This window comes from Xyrauchen texanus, chromosome 26 (genome assembly GCF_025860055.1).
Source record: "Xyrauchen texanus isolate HMW12.3.18 chromosome 26, RBS_HiC_50CHRs, whole genome shotgun sequence".
Taxonomy (NCBI): Eukaryota; Metazoa; Chordata; class Actinopteri; order Cypriniformes; family Catostomidae; genus Xyrauchen; species Xyrauchen texanus.
Genome location: NC_068301.1, coordinates 40379618 through 40397189, shown reverse-complemented (window position 1 = coordinate 40397189; position 17572 = coordinate 40379618). Strand labels below are relative to the sequence as shown.

At 38.6% G+C, this 17572-nt stretch overlaps 1 protein-coding gene across 5 annotated transcripts in view; it reads left to right on the top strand.

Moving 5' to 3' along the window:
* Positions 1-17572, top strand: part of LOC127619619 (DNA topoisomerase 2-beta-like) — a 150078-nt gene that overhangs the window by 47784 nt on the left and 84722 nt on the right. For all 5 annotated transcript variants that reach the window (XR_007967590.1, XR_007967591.1, XM_052092528.1 and 2 more), the window contains exons 6-10: positions 8090-8187; positions 8344-8556; positions 9508-9681; positions 9926-10027; positions 10155-10292. Coding sequence is in view for 3 of the 5 variants with exons in the window: in XM_052092528.1 (XP_051948488.1) it covers positions 8090-8187; positions 8344-8556; positions 9508-9681; positions 9926-10027; positions 10155-10292 (725 nt within the window). In the remaining 2 variants the exon portion in view is untranslated. The remainder of the gene's footprint in view (positions 1-8089; positions 8188-8343; positions 8557-9507; positions 9682-9925; positions 10028-10154; positions 10293-17572) is intronic.

Below are 17572 nucleotides of genomic sequence, written 5' to 3'. Positions count from 1 at the left end.
TAAATTCATTTAAAAATACTGCCCATCGTAATATAGTCCCTAAAAATCAGCAACGCAATTTTGAAATAGCTTTAAAAGACATTGATTGGAGTGAAGTCCTGCAAAGTGAAAATTTAGAGAGAGGCTCTGATTATTTTTTGGGAACGGTTAAAGAGGTGTTTGAATTGTTTACTAGAAGGGGACGGTTAACAAAAATAAAAGAAAATACATTACCCTGGGTTAACAATGAATGTAGGAAATTGATGAAGGAGAGAGATCAGCTCCTTAAAAAATCACTGAATTCTGGTCTCCTAACTGATCGATATAAATACACCTCTATGAGGAATAAAGTAATTCAGACTTTACGAAAGGTTAAAGCAAGTTTTTTTATGAACATTATTGAGGGGCCAAAAGGGGATGGGAAAAACATTTGGCAAACCATTAATAAATTTGTTGGTAAACAAAAGAATATTATAACAACATTTGAACTTAAAATTAACACTATATTAGTAAAAGACTCTTTATCTATAGCCACAGATTTTAATTCACATTTTAGAAATTCAGTGGATGAATTAACCCAGCGTTTTACTGTAAAATACATTTCATATAGACCTATACAAATTGATCAACCGATATTTCAAATAGATGAAATAACTGAGTTATAAGTAGCAAATATCATTGATGCATTAAAAGCTCCAAAGCAAAGGATGTGTATGGGCTTGACACAACATTTTTAAAAACAAATAAAGATTCTTTATTATGCCAATAACACATATGGTAAATCTGTCATTCAAACAAGCAGTTGTTCCATCTGCTTGGAAGATGGCTACAGTTGTCCCAATCTACAAATCTGGAAATAAATTAAATTTGAAAAATTATAGGCCAATTAGTATTCTTCCTATTATATCTAAGGTAGCAGAAAAATGGGTATCAAATCTTTTGACTAATCATCTAAATAAGGGTTTTAATTCTTTACATCCAATGCAATTTGGTTTCCGTAGAAATTACTCAACAGATTCAGCAAACAGTTTGTTTGTTGAGAGAGTGAAATGCTTATTAGATAAGAATGCGTGTGTGGGTGCTGTCTTTTTAGATTTAAAGAATGCATTCGACACCGTTGACCATCAGGTGCTCTTATCTAAACTAACAAATTTTAATTTCTCAGAGGAAGCAATACTTTGGGTAAAATCTTATCTTTCAAATAGGAAACAATGTGTATGTATTGATGGTGTGAAATCTTCATATATTGCTTGCTCCAAGGGGGTTCCACAAGGTTCTATTTTAGGACCAATTTTATTTTCAATTTACATTAATGATTTACCTGAAGTATGTAAAGATGTAAATATTCAGTTATATGCAGATGATGTAGTTATTTATATCCATGCAAATAATTTTGAAAAAGCATCGATTACTTTGACCTCTGCTATGACTAATGTACAGGATTGGCTTATTAGGACAGGTTTAATATTGAACCAAAAAAAATCTGTGTGTATGATGTTTTCAAAACGGTTAGTAGAGATGACGCATTCAAATGTATTTATGGGAGGAGAGGAAATAGAAGTTGTGAAAGAGTTTATGTATCTTGGATTACTTTAGATTCTACTCTCACTTTTAAAAGCCATGTAAAAAAGTTGTCTAATATTGTGAAATTTAATTTAAAGAATTTTAGGTATATTAGGTCCTTTTTGACAGTTGGTCCTGCAAGGTTGTATTTATATTCAATGATTTTTTCACATATGCAGTATTGCTTCAGTAGTTGGTCTTTTACGAGTAACTCAATTCTTAAGTCAGTAGAAATACTGTATAAGAAGGCGATAAAAGTGTTTGACAAAAAAACCCCTTTCATTTCACCACTGTAATATAAATAAGAAACATAATCTATTGAGTTTTGAAAATTTAAATTTTTTTAATTATGTGTGCTTTGTTTATAAGGTCTGGCATGGCCTTGCTCCACCTCCATTGAAGGAGTTTATTAAACAGAGGGAGATTGTGGTATTGGTACCAGGTCTGTCAGTAGAGGGACTGGGAAGTACCAAATAGGCTGAACATCCTTTGGCCAGAAAGTTTTATCAGTGATAGAGAGCAAATATTTTAATAGTTTGCCACAGTCAATATGACAATGTTCTACTTATCACACTTTTAAAGAACATCTTAAGTGGCTTATGAAAAATCAAGTGTGTAAACATTTTTCTTAGTAATTTTTGTGATGTGTTTTTATGTATTGTGTTTTTTATTGAGTCTTGTGTATTGTGAGTATTTGTTATTTGTGTGTACCTGCCTAGGGACTACGGACGTAAATTAGCAATACTGCTATAATCCGGCTTGTTTACATCTTGTATTTTGTACAAATGTTCATCAACATGCTTTGTCCCTATCAAATAAAAGAAACAAACAAAAAAAAAAAACACCAGTCTGCCCCATATCTGAACCTTGCCTGTTTGTTGACCTTAACCCTGTCTCTAAATAAAAGACTGCTCATGGATCCCAATCAACCTGAGACTGCGTTACACCAATACACTAAATATTAACTACACACTGTTTCAAAAGTATAGCCATAATACTTAAAGGGCACCTATTATGGCATTTAAAATGTTCCTAATATTGTTTTGGGAGTCCCCAACAACAGTTTTACATGCATGCAATGACAAAAAACACTTATGTTGTCTTATAATATGCATTTATGTTTACCTGATTTGCTCACCGACTCCCAAATGATTCGTTCAACGACTCATTTTTCCAAACCCCTCCTTTGCGTGACGCTAATCTGCGGTGATTGGTCAGATGACCCAGTCAGTTGTGATTGGTATACTCTGCAGAGATTGTCGGAAACGGAACGCCCATCACCTCTTTGTAGTTAAAAAAATCAAAATCAGAGAAGGAATTTGAGTTGATATATGTTAGCGATCATAGCCCTAAGTTCGGTGGTAAACACCCAATCAGTTATTGTTTGCGTTAGCCCAAAGCATAAACATATTGGTAAAGCACTGTATTACTACAAGTTATTGCTCTATTCTTTATGACAACTCCAATAACATTGACAAACATTTCACATATTTCAAAAAAATTGACATTGGAGACCTAGAAGCTGCACTGAGTGTAACTTACACAACACACACAAATACTTATTAAGCATGCTAAAAAACACATAAAAGCAACAATTATTAATAATACTTACAGGTTGTGATTCGGAGGAGGAAGCTGATCCAAATAAACTTGGTACTGAACCTTCCTTCAGTATCAACCGGCTCGCGAATCCACACTTGAAAGCATTCATGTTCGTAAAGCAGTCGTCATTAAAATGAGGCGAACACAGCACAAGGTTCGGGCTATACTTGTGTGGTATAGTTGTAAATATAAACTCTAGCCACTGATTCTTCACATGCTCGTCCCTGGGCAGTGAAAAAAGGTTGCTTTTGATGTGCACTTCAGAACACAGCGTCTTGTTGTCGACAAGATGTTTTCAAGTTTTCCCTGGTGTCTGCGCGCGCAATGAGTGGACGCGGACAATTTGATAATTTTTGTCTTGACGTCACAACGGAAAGGAAAATGACTCGTTGGAAAATTGATTAATTACATTGACACAGAGTCGACTCCTACTTTTGAGATACAATAACTTTTTTATGGTGAACTTTCATATATAAAACTTTGCATGATGTTTTTGTTCACTTAAATCTATGTTACACACTACATGAAAGGTAATTTTCAAAATTCCATAATAGGTGCCCTTTAAACATTATATGTGTTAACATGACTCCAGTGTGATAAAATCACTTACTAGCCTTGTCTGTGTAATGTGTTAGGTTTATGGACTAGTTTTGGGCACTAGAGGCCCTCAGTGCATTTCATTTCAGTTTCCGCCTTTGTATCATGTATTATTGTTTTCACCTGTGCCTCATTTTTCTGTGAGTGTATTTAAGTTGCTCTGTTCCTCTGTTCTATGCTCAGTGTTTGATATGTTGAGACCAACTTCTCTAGTCTTTTGTTTTTTGAAGACACTCTGTGGAGCGGAGGGGGCGGGCCGGTCGAATATCGCTGCCCGGTCCCCAATCGGCCTGATGAGGCGCTACGAGGATAAAGGCGGCGGTGACGATTGTTCGAGAGAGAGAGAATTACGGGCATGTCCGTCATGTGTGTTTATGTTTGTGCTTTTGGTTTAAGTTTACATTAAAATATTTTTTATGTTGACAAGCCGGTTCTCGCCTCCTCCTTGCCCATCCTTTAACTGTTTTACATTGGTGCCGAAACCCGGGAAGGAGGAGGGATGCTGGTCGCAGAGTCCTCGACACTGCCGTCCACCCAGGGGAGCGCCGCTGCCATCTGCCGGGTGACAGAGTAGCCCGACCGCCCGGATGCGGGGTACGGCCGTCGTCCGCGGGGCAAGTGGGGACTGGATACCCCGACCGCCTGGAGCGAGGGAGCCGCTGCTGGGGGCGGAGGAGGGGCCTGGCGTCCCCAGAGACGTGGAGGGGTCGAGGGAAGACCGCCATCCGCGAGGGGAGGAGGGAAGAAACTGTCCGACCGGCCGGAGCGGTAGAGCCGCTGCCAGGGGCGGAGGAGTGTCCCCATTTGCCGCCAGAAAAGCGGAGGCGCGTTCTGCCCGCTGGGGGTCGACGGTTTCACTCCGGTTTGCCCCGGGGTGGAGCGGCTGTTATCCGCCTGAGTGTGAAGGAGTGTTCGAGGACCACGTGACGGTACATCAGAGAACCGGTGATTGAGCTTTTTCTCTCTCTCCTCTCTCTCTCCCTGTCGCACCGTGTTGGCCTTTTCCTCGCCTATTTTGTTTTGTTGTTGTTGTCTTCCCTCCTGTCTCCTCCCAGGGCGAGGAAGGCGGGATGACCACGCTGGATGCAAGATACACCCGCCCCAGGGATGGGGGTGTACGTCATGCCGGTGGCACCCGGCCTGAGATAACGCCGGGAGGAGTGTGGAGCGGAGGGGGCGGGCCGGTCGGAATATCGCGCGCCCGGTCCCCAATCGGCCTGATGAGGCGCGCGAGGGATAAAGGCGGCCGGTGACAATGGTTCGAGAGAGAGAGAATTACGGGCATGTCCGTCATGTGTGTTTATGTTTGTGCTTTTGGTTTAAGTTTACATTAAAATATTATTTATGTTGACAAGCCGGTTCTCGCCTCCTCCTTGCCCATCCTTTAACTGTTTTACACACTCTTTTACTCTTTGAGGTTTCTAAACCTTTTTGCATTTTTGCATTGACCTTTTGGAACATTTTGGATCTTCTGTCGGTATGACTTCATCTTTTTTTTCCCTATTGGCTCTTTGGGACATTTTTGGAGTTTTCAGTTTGGAATAACTTTATGGATTGTTTTGGAATTACCTTCTGGACTAATTAAAAGACATTTAGTGTATTCCCTGACTGTGCATTCCCACATTCCCCATTTTCCCTGAGCTCAGTTCCTCATAATTGTGTCATAAAAGAGTTCCTGACATAATGTACAGTATTCCAACTTTGTTGTCATGATAATGTAACACCGGTAAACCCTGCTTCATGTTTGGAGTGTGTTGAACTGGATTCATCTGGCGATTGCGTTTTCATAATAAAGGTATGAAGTCCCGTTTTGATATCGCAGGTTTTCATTTGTACTCCTGCACGAATAACTAAATTGCTGTTTCTGAAGCATTGCTATCGTGAAACAGAGATCAGATATCAATGTTGAACCCTTAGTCCTTTGAAAAGATGTATAATTTGTTCATATTAATTACATTTATAGACGGTAAATTATATATTAAACGTAAGCAGAGTGACGTCACTACCGCGTGCGGGCGATTACGTATCAACAGGTTAAATCCATATTATCCATAAGGAGACACAACCGCCAAATTAACATGCTGGGATTCATACGTTGTGTTTGAAGCATGGGAACACCTCAAATTGAAAAATAAACAATACGATATAAGGGGCAAATTCTAATTAGAATTTTGCGCTCTTAAAGGGCACTGCGCGAAGGGGACGCCACTCGAAAAGACTATATTTTTAATGAGGCATAGGTCTGATTCAAATGAAGGTTTTAGTTAAAAAATATTTACTACTTGCACATACAACATAACTTACATTACACCGGCAGTATTTTGAAGCTTTAGTAATATCCAGCAATATTAATAAAGATAGCACATAAGAAGTAGGTAGGCTGTATGTAATTAATTATAAAAATAGAAATATGGACTTACATTTTTTGTGTATTAACTGCGTCCTTTTTGAATGTCAGTCTTGTATGACAGTGGTACACTCCTTTTATATGCATGGAAATGTGGTTCTCTTCAGGAATTGGATTTTCGCTCTGTTAAATTATAGAGATTGATTGAGAAGTATTATTAATCATTTTCATGTACTGAAACACAAATCAAGGCAAGTACTAACAGTGATTGTATCGGCACACACTTCAATTCTACAGGTCGAAATAGATTTTGATTCTACATTCATTTATTGAAACACGAAAACATTTAAACCAAAATTATTTCTAATTTCAAATTATACTTCAAACGAAATGAAAATGTAATACATATAAAGTGGTAACAAAAGTCTATCCAAATTAAACATTTTGCTCTCTCCAACTTCTTCCACCTGCACCTTTTGCAGTGACTTAAACATCACAGGTGTACAAATACCGATACAAATTAGATCATAAATGATCCCTCCCACGCCCACTTGCGTTTTGCGCAGGCACAAAATTAGAATTAGCACTCTTGTGAATATTAAATAAGATATAGCACAAGGTCGAAGCTGCACTTTGTGCACTAATGAAAATAGAGCCCTTACTATCTAACCAGTCATAACTCATAGTTTATGCATATACCTCACATTTTGTGACATTGTTCATGGGCTCCCATGGGAGAAATTAAAAATATTAAAGTTATTTTAAATGCAACTTACTGTTGTGACTTATGGTATTGTATGCAACCATGACCTTACTATTTGCAAAAAAATGGTAATCTGTCTGCAAAAGTTATCGTAAGTATTAGAGGTATCGCGGGCCTTAAAATTATACCTGACTATACCGAGACCATGTGGCATAGTAAGGTCATGTTTGCATATGCTACCTGGCCTGAATGATACAGTCAGATTTTAATCCCAAACACGTAAATTGCTTACTATCTAATTTCTTCTTCTGGCAAGGACTGTTGCAATAGACTATATTTTATGTAAGCATATAGGCAACATTCAGTAACAGTACTGAAACAGTAAACACAGTTTTAACAAGGCACAGCAGCCCCTTAGTACACAAGAGCAGAAAGGGAAAAAATTATTGACTTACCATTTATGCACTTAAATTTCATGTGGTGCAGAACAATCTGAAATAAAATTAAACAATGCAACAGTCCCCTTTATGCAGCCTGAAATTGTTCAGAATGTTGAATATTTGTGACAACTGTACTGAAAACAATCTAGATGCAGCGTATAGAATGAAACAGAGTACAGGTTTCTCAACATGCATTTTTGACAATTTGACGTTCTTTTTAACTTGACTTGGTTTTTAAAATATGCCGGCCCTGTGCGAAGTTGCTGAGGAAAAGCGAGATGCAGTGCAAATGTCAAAGACATTGGTCCAGCATATGTTTAAACAATGGGAAAACAGAACAGAGGCACGCTAATAACAAATTCTGTGTGAACGGCCCTTAACTTCGTCCATTCACGCATCTGTGAGTGAGAGCACGTGTGCAAAACAAGTTCCGTAAGCCTGTTTATTTTTTCATTAATTACAAACCCGAACCTGAAGTCCTACTTGAAAAACTGACCGAACCCAGCCTGGGTTCTCGGGTCCCGTCGGGTTGCAGACCTCTACTAAGTATCTAGTTCAATTTGATCTAACTCTTAAAAAAAAATTTCTGGTGTAACCTAATTTTTAAGGTTGACTTGGATTAAATATTATTTTTTAATTGAATAAAACCAGTTAACTTAGATGTTACTACATGAAGAACTTGAAGATTTTTTTGACAGAATTTTTAGGTTATCTGACAAAATTTTTACTGTGCACATTATAGCAAGATTTATTGGAATCAAGATTAAAATATTTCCAGACAAACAGGCTACAGCGACACTGTGCTGGATAAGAATGAGTGTAAACATGTACAACTTAACTCAATATTTTATCCTCCAGGTGGCAGGAACGGTTATGGTGCTAAGCTCTGTAACATATTCAGTACAAAGTTTACTGTGGAGACGGCCTGCAAAGACTACAAACGCAACTTCAAACAGGTACAGACTTGCTTAACAGTATCAAAGATTTGGAATATGACAAGGTTCTTATGATTGTGTTAAACAGACTTGATTGTTGAGCATCCTTCCTACAGACAAATAACTTGATGTCTTAAAGATTTACCTTGAGTTTGTCTTTGCTCATTTTTCCCACAGGCGTGGCACGAGAACATGACAAAGACCAGTGAGGCGAAGATCAAGTTCTTTGATGGAGAAGATTTCACACGTGTCGCGTTCCAGCCTGATCTGGCCAAATTCAAGATGGAGAAACTGGACAAGGACATCGTGGCTCTGCTGACCCACAGAGCATATGATGTGGCGGGCTCATGTAGGGGTGTTAAAGTCATGCTTAATGGAAAGAAACTGCCTGTAAGTCTCCTGTCACTCATTTCTATTCATCAATAAGTAATTATTCATGAGAACAGTGTGTAGGGCCCTATGATTTCTGCATTACTGGAAAACAAGGACAGAGTGGCAGAATCCAGTCCTAAAAATAGAATTTATATAGAACGCGTAATGTCACAGAAATTAGCATATTTATGCACAATTAATCAAACTAAAATTGTGATATGTCCTAGTTGAATGATTAAACCACAAAAGCATGAGATTGAATTAAACAAATAGCCACTGCTAACACTAACCACATAATTAACATCACGTGCGCTCTGTGTTTGTATTAATGACAAAGAGCAGGGCACTTTATTCACTGTGACGCTATAATGTGTGGTTCTACGCTCTTGGTGGGGCACTTGGTGAAATAAAAATAATAATAATAAAATCTCCATTTAACTAGACACCTGAAACTGAAAAATGCGACTGAAGTATATTACTTTTGATCGAAATGTAATATTCAATATAGTAGTAATAATAATGATAATAATAATATTTCAATAATAATTACTTTATATTTAAGCAATATCTCAAGCAAGAGATTCATTTTTACTTTCATTAATACTGTGATTCTCTACAGTATTTGTATTTGACAAAATATGTAAATACTGTAAATAAATAAAAACCTAAATTTTGGTTTGAGGATCCCTATAGAAGCTCATCATTTGATAAAAATAATGCAATGGTATGTTGAAAAGTAATTGTTCTGTTTTAATTTGATTAAAACTCTATAAATTAATTTGATTACAGTTTTTGTTACTGTAAACAGTAATACAGTTTAAAATGTAATCAAACTTTAAAACTCTGAATTCAGAAAAATTAAAGTGGAATTTGGTGAAAAATAAAACCGATTTCATTGGGCCCTAAGTGTGATGAAATTAATAGATGTAGCCAGACTGTGAGAGCATGTGTTTGTGTCCTGTGCTGCAGGTGAATGGTTTCCGCAGTTATGTGGATCTGTATGTGAAGGATAAGCTGGATGAGACGGGTGTTTCTCTGAAGGTGGTGAATGAGACGGTGAATGAGCGCTGGGAAGTGTGTCTCACTATGAGTGAGAAGGGTTTTCAGCAGATCAGCTTTGTCAACAGCATCGCTACTACTAAGGTCTCTCAAACACACTCTTGTTTATCCAGCAACACAGCTGTAGTCAAACACACAATGCCTCAAATATTCAAGAAAAAAAGCTGAATGTAAATTTGAATAGAGGTTTTTGTGATAACCCTGTAATAGCTTCAGCGTTTGTTATACAAACATCAGTATCTGTCATTTCCTCCCTCTGCTCTGGTGTTAAGATGCATTTTATAAATGTCAAAGGTGTGTTATACTCAAGAGTTTTTTGTTTTCTCAGGGTGGCAGACATGTTGATTATGTCGTGGACCAAATAGTGGCAAAGCTAATTGAAGTGGTAAAGAAGAAGAACAAAGCTGGAGTCTCCGTTAAACCATTCCAGGTAAGCGTTCACTACTTAACACATTCATCTGTTAGAATATCTGTCAGATTAAATCAGAGATTTTATGTGCTGTGTACAATTCAATTCAAGTTAATTTATTAAGGAACAATTTTCTTTAATTTTCCAGGTTAAGAACCATGTGTGGGTGTTTGTGAACGCTCTCATCGAGAACCCAACCTTTGATTCCCAGACCAAGGAGAACATGACTCTACAGACCAAAAGCTTTGGCTCCAAATGTGCTCTCTCTGAGAAATTCATCAGAGCGGTAAGCTTGCTAAAGTTATGTTACAGAACAATTATCTGTAAAGCTGCTTTGAAACAATGTGTGTTGTGAAATTGATCATGGAGTGAGAGAACATTATGGATAACTTAGCACTGAATGCATTTTGACAGTGTCAGCTCAACTCACTCAAAGCCTACACTCTTGGCTCAAAGCTTTAGTTTTGAAAATGAATGAAAATTCACACATCTTGCTGCTTTTACACATCTGTTCTTATCTTACACGTTAGTTTGGAATGCCACAAACCCAAGTGGAGTGATACAAACAATAAAGTAACTTTTGATCATACTTGCATCCACAAGCCACAAGCCGCATCCACAAGCCCACATCGCCAGACCCGTATTAACGTGTGTTGATCGAAGAATAGATTAAAACGGGTGTCTAACAAAATTTCAGCCTGCGCCACATCAGGGTTTATTTGTGCTCTTATAGGAAATGTTGAGAGTGTGGCACAAGCATCTGCTTTGGTAGCACCCATGCAATTACCTATATTATTACATGCTATGTGCATTTAAATGCACATTTAACAGTACAGCATTGATTTTGAGGTTGGGATGCATATGAAAATTATGATAATAACAACAGTAACATTTGTGGGGACTAAATGTGACTAAGTTGGGTCTTTACAGATTCCTTTCATCAGGCTCCTACTGATTAAACTAAAGTAATCTCTTTGAATTTCAGAAGGCAAACAAAACAAATTACATTTTCCTACAATCAGAGAGCATTACAAGAGAACAGATTGTACACAGATGGAAAACGGAGAGCTTGGTCCATAATTATGCAAATGCATAATGAAATAGTTCTTCCATAGCATCTATATTTTTAACAATGACATTTCTAATAGTTTATGGTAGCCATAGGTTAAACCATGCATGGCTCCTCACTACCATGATTAGTAGCTATGGTTTCTATATAAAGAACAATAACATTTTTGTAATGAAAAACAGCAGTCTAAATACATTTAGAAAGATTTTCTGCCATAACTACCATAGGTAATACAGTACAGTTAGTGTTGCTACAGTAAATCCATGGTAAAGTTTTGTAAGCATTGTGATCTGAGAATTGAAAAGCCTTCTATTTTATGTTTTCTCCAGTTTTCTTTATCAGTGCCATTTAGAATGTTGGGGTTATTTGTTTAAAACAAGTTTCATCACCGAGACATAAGAGTTTTGCAACAGACAATTCTGTCCCGCATTCAAATGAGTTTCACAATCCCTGCAGCACATCTCAGCTGGTTCACAAGTGCATTTAAAATAGTGTGTTCGGTTGAGATCCTCGAATTATCATACCTGCTCTGCGCTCGTGCTGCTCTATCAACGATTGAGCTGTGTTGATAATTGATCCATGTAGCACTGTTTCGTTTAACTTTTTAAGCGAACAAAACGCACCCCAAAACATACAGTTGACAGGGAAATCTCATTATTATTCATGAGGAAAGCACTAACTGATTGTTGAGTGAAATGTTTAGTTCCTGCCATCCTATGTTTCAGAAATGAGCTTGTGTGTCACTTGAAATTAAGCGAGTTTGACACGTGTTATGCGGTGACATAACTGTGAGTAAGTGCCTGTATTTCTGTGTGGTAGGGTTGCTCCGTATTTTGGCTTCGGTATGATACCAGCCCTGGTACCTCGGTAATGATACTAAATCAAAACTATAATCAACAAATTAGTCTTATAGATAAAAATTATACATTCCCCTTCTGTCGCTCTCTACACATTGTGTCGGAGAAGCGACACTAGGGGTCTCTCTTGAGCACAGAATATACCTCTGATCTATGAAAAAAGGCCAATGAGAAGTTGGCAGTCAGTATTTGCATACCCCGCCCCCGGACATAAAGGCGAGGCAAATACTATAGTTCATTCAGAAATTTTCTGAGGAGCCGATGGTTGTGCATGCTGTTCGCGTGAAAACACACCCGTTCCTGTATTCCTCTGACACTACTGCATGCTGTTGGACTGAGGGCGCATTACAGCAGCGATTTCTCCTTGCACGGCAGTGCATATTGCCCCTGGGCGCATCGACAGCGCAGTATAAACTCAAAAGATTAATTAAAAGAGTGATTTCCTCTAAAAGAGTTATTTTCTCTAAAAAGAGCAAAATACACAGCGGCGTTGAATGTCCTTTTCAGGACGTGTCTTTATAAAGATGCCCTTCCGCCCTTGTGTAGTTCCTGGATGGGGTAGAGTGCTCTGCGCTTCAGACGGCCACAGGCGTTGTCTTGTGTGTCTGGGCAGCGATCACACCGAGGCTGCTTTTGTGGATGGTTCATGCCCTCACTGCGAGAGCATGACCATGACAACGTTGTGGTCGCGGCTCGCTTTCAACCGAAAGCAAGTCACTCCAGCCGCCCCCCGCATAGCTCCTTCTTCCCACGGGATTGACCCACCCTTCCCTCAGTGGGTGTAAGGGCCCTGGCTGTCTATTGCTCTATGCGAGAAACATAGAGAGAAAAGAGGCCCAGCCAGGCTTGGCCCGTTCCCAGGTTGGCAAGCGTCGCCTTGTTCCCCTGTCTAGGGTAACCAGAAGGATTCCTACTACTTTTTTGGGGCATTGGGGAAGGGTACGTGCAGTCTGACACAGCCGGTCGTTTGGCACGTAAGAAATACCTGCCCGCTCCTGTGTCAGCAGAACACGTACACGGCTCAGCGCATGGCGGATTTAAACTGGACCCCTAGTGTCGCTTCTCCGACACAACGTGGAGAGAGCGACAGAAGGGGAACGTCTAGGTTACGGATGTAACCTCCGTTCCCTGATGGAGGGAACGAGACGTTGTGTCTTCCCGGCCACATCGCTGAGCCGAACCGCTGTAGAGGCCAGAACCATTTCCGGCTCCTCAGAAAAATCCTGAATGAGCTCTAGTATTTGCCTCGCCTTTATACCCGTATGTCCGGGGGCGGGGTATGCAAATACTGACTGCCAACTTTAGTTTAAGACAGACAGATATACTGCTAGCATGTTTTTAGCATGTTTTAGCAATTTACTAAACGTTGCTTGTATGTGTTAGCATGATGCTAGCATGTTTTTAGCAAGTTTTAGCACTTTGCTGGGCATTGCTAGCATATGTTAGCATGATGCTGATATGTTTTAGCATGATTTAGCACGTTGCTAGGTGTTGCTAACATGTGTTAGAATGATGCTAGTAAGTTTTTAACACATTTTATCACTTTGCTAGGCTAGAAAGCCTAGCCTGAAAGTTTGAAGTAGTTGTAAAAGTTTGAAGGTTTTAAGTTTTAAGTAGTTTAAGTAGTAGTTTTAAAAGTTCAAAGCTTAAAGATTATAAGACCATTCATTCTATCAGATAGACAGATAGATATGTTCTAGTTCAGAGATATGTGATTTGTTACATGGTTGCTAGGGTAACCCCATCTGATTGCTTGGCAGTGACCAAGGTGATGCTTAACATGGCTCCTTACTATCCTGACAGAAATAAGTCAGCCCGGAAGGCTACGATTTTCTGGTGCAGAAATATGTGATTTGTTTCTTGGTTGCTAGGGTAACCCCATTTCATTGCTGGGTATTTACCAGAGTGATACTTAATGAGGCTCCTTGCTATCCTGACTGAAATAAGTCAACCCGGAAATCTCCACAATTTTCTGGTGCAGAGAGGTGTGATTTGTTACTTGGTTGCTAGGATAACCCCATGTGGTTGCTAGGCCATTACCAGAGTGATAATTATCAAGCCTCCTTTCCATCCTTAGTGAAATGGCTCAACCCAGAAATATCTATGATGTTCTGGTGCAGAGATATGGGATTTATTACTTGGTTGCTAAGGTAGCCCCATGTCATTGCTAGGCAGTTTCCAGAGTGATACTTAATGAAGCTCCTTGCTATCCTGAGTGAAATAAGTCAACCTGGAAGTCTCTACAATGTTCCTTGTGCAGAGATATGTGATTTGTTACTTGGTTGCTAGGGTAACCCCATCTGGTTGCTAGGCATTTACCAGGGTGATACTTAATGAGGCTCCTTGCTATCCTGAGTGAAATAAGTCAACCCTGAAGTCTCTACGATGTTCTGGTGCAGAGATATGTGATTTGTTTCTTGGTTGCTAGGGTACCCCATCTGGTTGCTAAGCAGTTACCAGGGTGATATTTAACAAGGCTCCTTGCCATCCTGAGTGAAATAAGTCAACCCAGAATTCTCTATGATGTTCTGGTGCAGAGATATGTGATTTGTTACTTGGTTGCTAGGGTAGCCTCATGTCCTAGAAACAAAATAATTTTTTCTTGATTCATTGGCTCAAGACGATTCGATTACACCTTATGACGAAAATATTTCTGCCATTTAAAAAAAGAATTTTGATTCGTCGAAGCATTGCGAATATATAAGCCAAGTCATCCATTTTGTACTTATTGAACAATATCTACAAAACAAAAATGCCAAATGTTATGAAACTTGAAATACATATACAACAGCACATTTTAAGTCTGCATGCAAAATCGTGAAAACATTCACCTATAGGGGGTGCTACAACAAAAAAAAAAAATGCTCATAACTCTGTAACTGTATTATCAATGAAGTTGAAAATTAGAATTTTTCTTGTAGGGGCCAAATTCTAACATATTCTACAATATGACTCAGACAAATAAAAAACCATGGCCACCACAAATTTCAGAAAAATGGCTGTATTAATGGTGTGTAAATTATTGTATATTATCCAATGTTACCTGCTATTGTGATCTACATCTAGGACTCCCTAGGTCAATAATTATCAAAGAAAAGTTTAACTTATGTTATTTATTTAGTTATTTAGGAGTTGCATTTATCATGTGGGTTAAACCAAATGTATCTAAAAGCCTATAATTCCTAAAATAAATTCGAGATTGGGTGCATTGTGGCTTTATAAAAGTTAAAAAGTTTAAAAAATGACCAACATAAAAATTATCCTGTTTCAGGATTGTTGAACAAAAGACATCAGAGTCATATATAACACCAGTTTGCAAATTCAGCAACTTAAGTACATATACAAATACATACTTTTTTGCATTAAAAGTTCTTAAAAGGCTTGAACCCTGACAAATGTTGCTTGGAGCTATATTTGTCATTATGAGTATTATTGCTACTTTTTGGCATTTTTATTAAATGTTTATACAGTAGTTATATTTTTCTGTCTTCAATTTCATGTATCCATTTGAACAGAGCTTTCATGTTAGCAGGACTTTTATTTTGACAGACCGTTGTGTTCTTCCTGTTTTTGATGAGTTAGTTGTATCAAGCTTCCTTTTAATGCTGGGATACTCCTGTCGCGACTCTCGAGCTGAAATCGCCGAGCTGAAATGAGGTGTTAATTTAAGTGTTAACAGCCATTTATACTCTAAATACACTGCATGAAAATTAAGCACCAGCAGTGTGTGTTGCGTTTGTGTGAGTGTGTGTGCATGTGTGTGCCCGTGTGTGGGAATCATATGACATAGCAGAGTGGCACTTCTTGTTCATTCTGTAGTGTGCAGCGCATGTGATTTATGCTGTGTAATGATCACACTTGGCCATATCCAGAGGTTTTTTTATTTTATTTTCAAATTTTCATTGATTTGATTTCAAATTTGTCACATCTCATATCATTTTGCTAATGACAGCATAATGGTACCAAAATTAACAACAAGATGATATCGTACCCATTTAAATTATACAGTTTTTAATTTTAAGTTGGAATGAGCCGGGATGTCTACCCTCTGTCATTTTGAATCTGAAATGGTGTGTGTGTGAAACAGTGCTGGCTGAAGAGAGGGAGACTTTAAGCACAACATTCGGTAGGTGTGTGACACCCTCTGCCAAAATCAAGTTGTTGTGAACCGGCTAGTGAGATGCCAATATATTGCAATAAGAATAATTTTAGACCCATTTGGTGACTGCGCTGGCTGTTGCAACATCGCAGAAATAGAAACCATTCCAAAAATAGAAAGCCCTGTCACTCGTCGTTTGTCGCAGCTGGTTAAGACAAAAACTCTGATTAACATAGAAAAGATACCTTTTTATCGCGTGTCGCGGGATCGCATCGTGTCCGGTTAGGACACGTGTCAGTTTAGGACACCTTAAAGTGAAAAGGCAATATTTTGACTCCCCAAGCTTGAGCCTGGTGAAACCAGTAAGTTCTAGGGTGAAAGTTCTACCTATACTAGTGAAAATACTAATGAAAATGCACTTACAGAGTAAAAAAATCATGGTTTGTAACCACTTCGATCATAGATGGAAAAGACAATTTACAGCCAATACAGCCAATTTACTATGGAAATACATGTTTTTTAAATGGTCTGTATGCTTCTTTAGAATTATATGTTGCATGCGCTCACCTACTTTCGTGAAGTTTTGACTTTAGTTTAGGATTTATAGGCTTTTCAGTATATTTTGCCATGCCCATTTTCTAAATGACCCTGTTATAGCTATCCAAAGGGAAAATTTCAAATTTTTTTTGATAACTATTGACCTAGAGTGTCCAGAGAATTGTACTGGTTTTGTTTTATTGAGTTTGAGCTATAAAACTAGCACTAGTTAAAAAATGTAGGTTTTTTACATAATCGTGAATATTTGCTGCTGCTGTGCTTCTTGAGGCAAAGTTGTTCAGAATGAGGATACATATGATATGCATATTGTGTCTATGTGTGAAAGGCAGCATCATTACTGAGGTGTAAAACTTGTTAGCGCCACTCGTGTCCGATTTCTTTCAAATATTTCACAGAACTCTAGGGCAAAGAGTCAAGCAAGCCAACTGAGTTTTGAGCTGATCGGCCTCTGTTAACCTTGTCTAATAGGTGCTCAGCATTCATTGGCTGATGGCGGCCATGTTTTTTGAGATACGCCAATGTCCTCATAGATAGTCATAGCACCTTGGACAAAGACACTGCATGCCGTTTTCAACTCAATCAGACTAACGGTTGTGTAGTTACAACCAATTATTTTTTTTTTTGTTTGTATTATAGAGCCAACATGTGGCAAAACCGCACCAACTTTTCTGGATGACAAAAGATTGACCTCTTACATAAGCATACCAAGTTTGGTGAAGATTTCTTTCTATCAAGAGTTATAGCCATTTACGTAAAATTGGCCCTATCGCAACACAAACTTGTCATAAAAACTGATGAATGTGAGCGGAGAGGACCAGCCTGCCGCATCACAAACTTGTTCAGGCATGAGCTGAGATGTCGACTCAAGGGCATAAGAGCACGGAGTGCAGAACATCCAAACTAAAAAAGTCCAATGAATGTGTGCGGAGAGGACAACCTGCCGCATCACAAACTTGTTTAGGAATAGTGTGCAGAGCAGCACC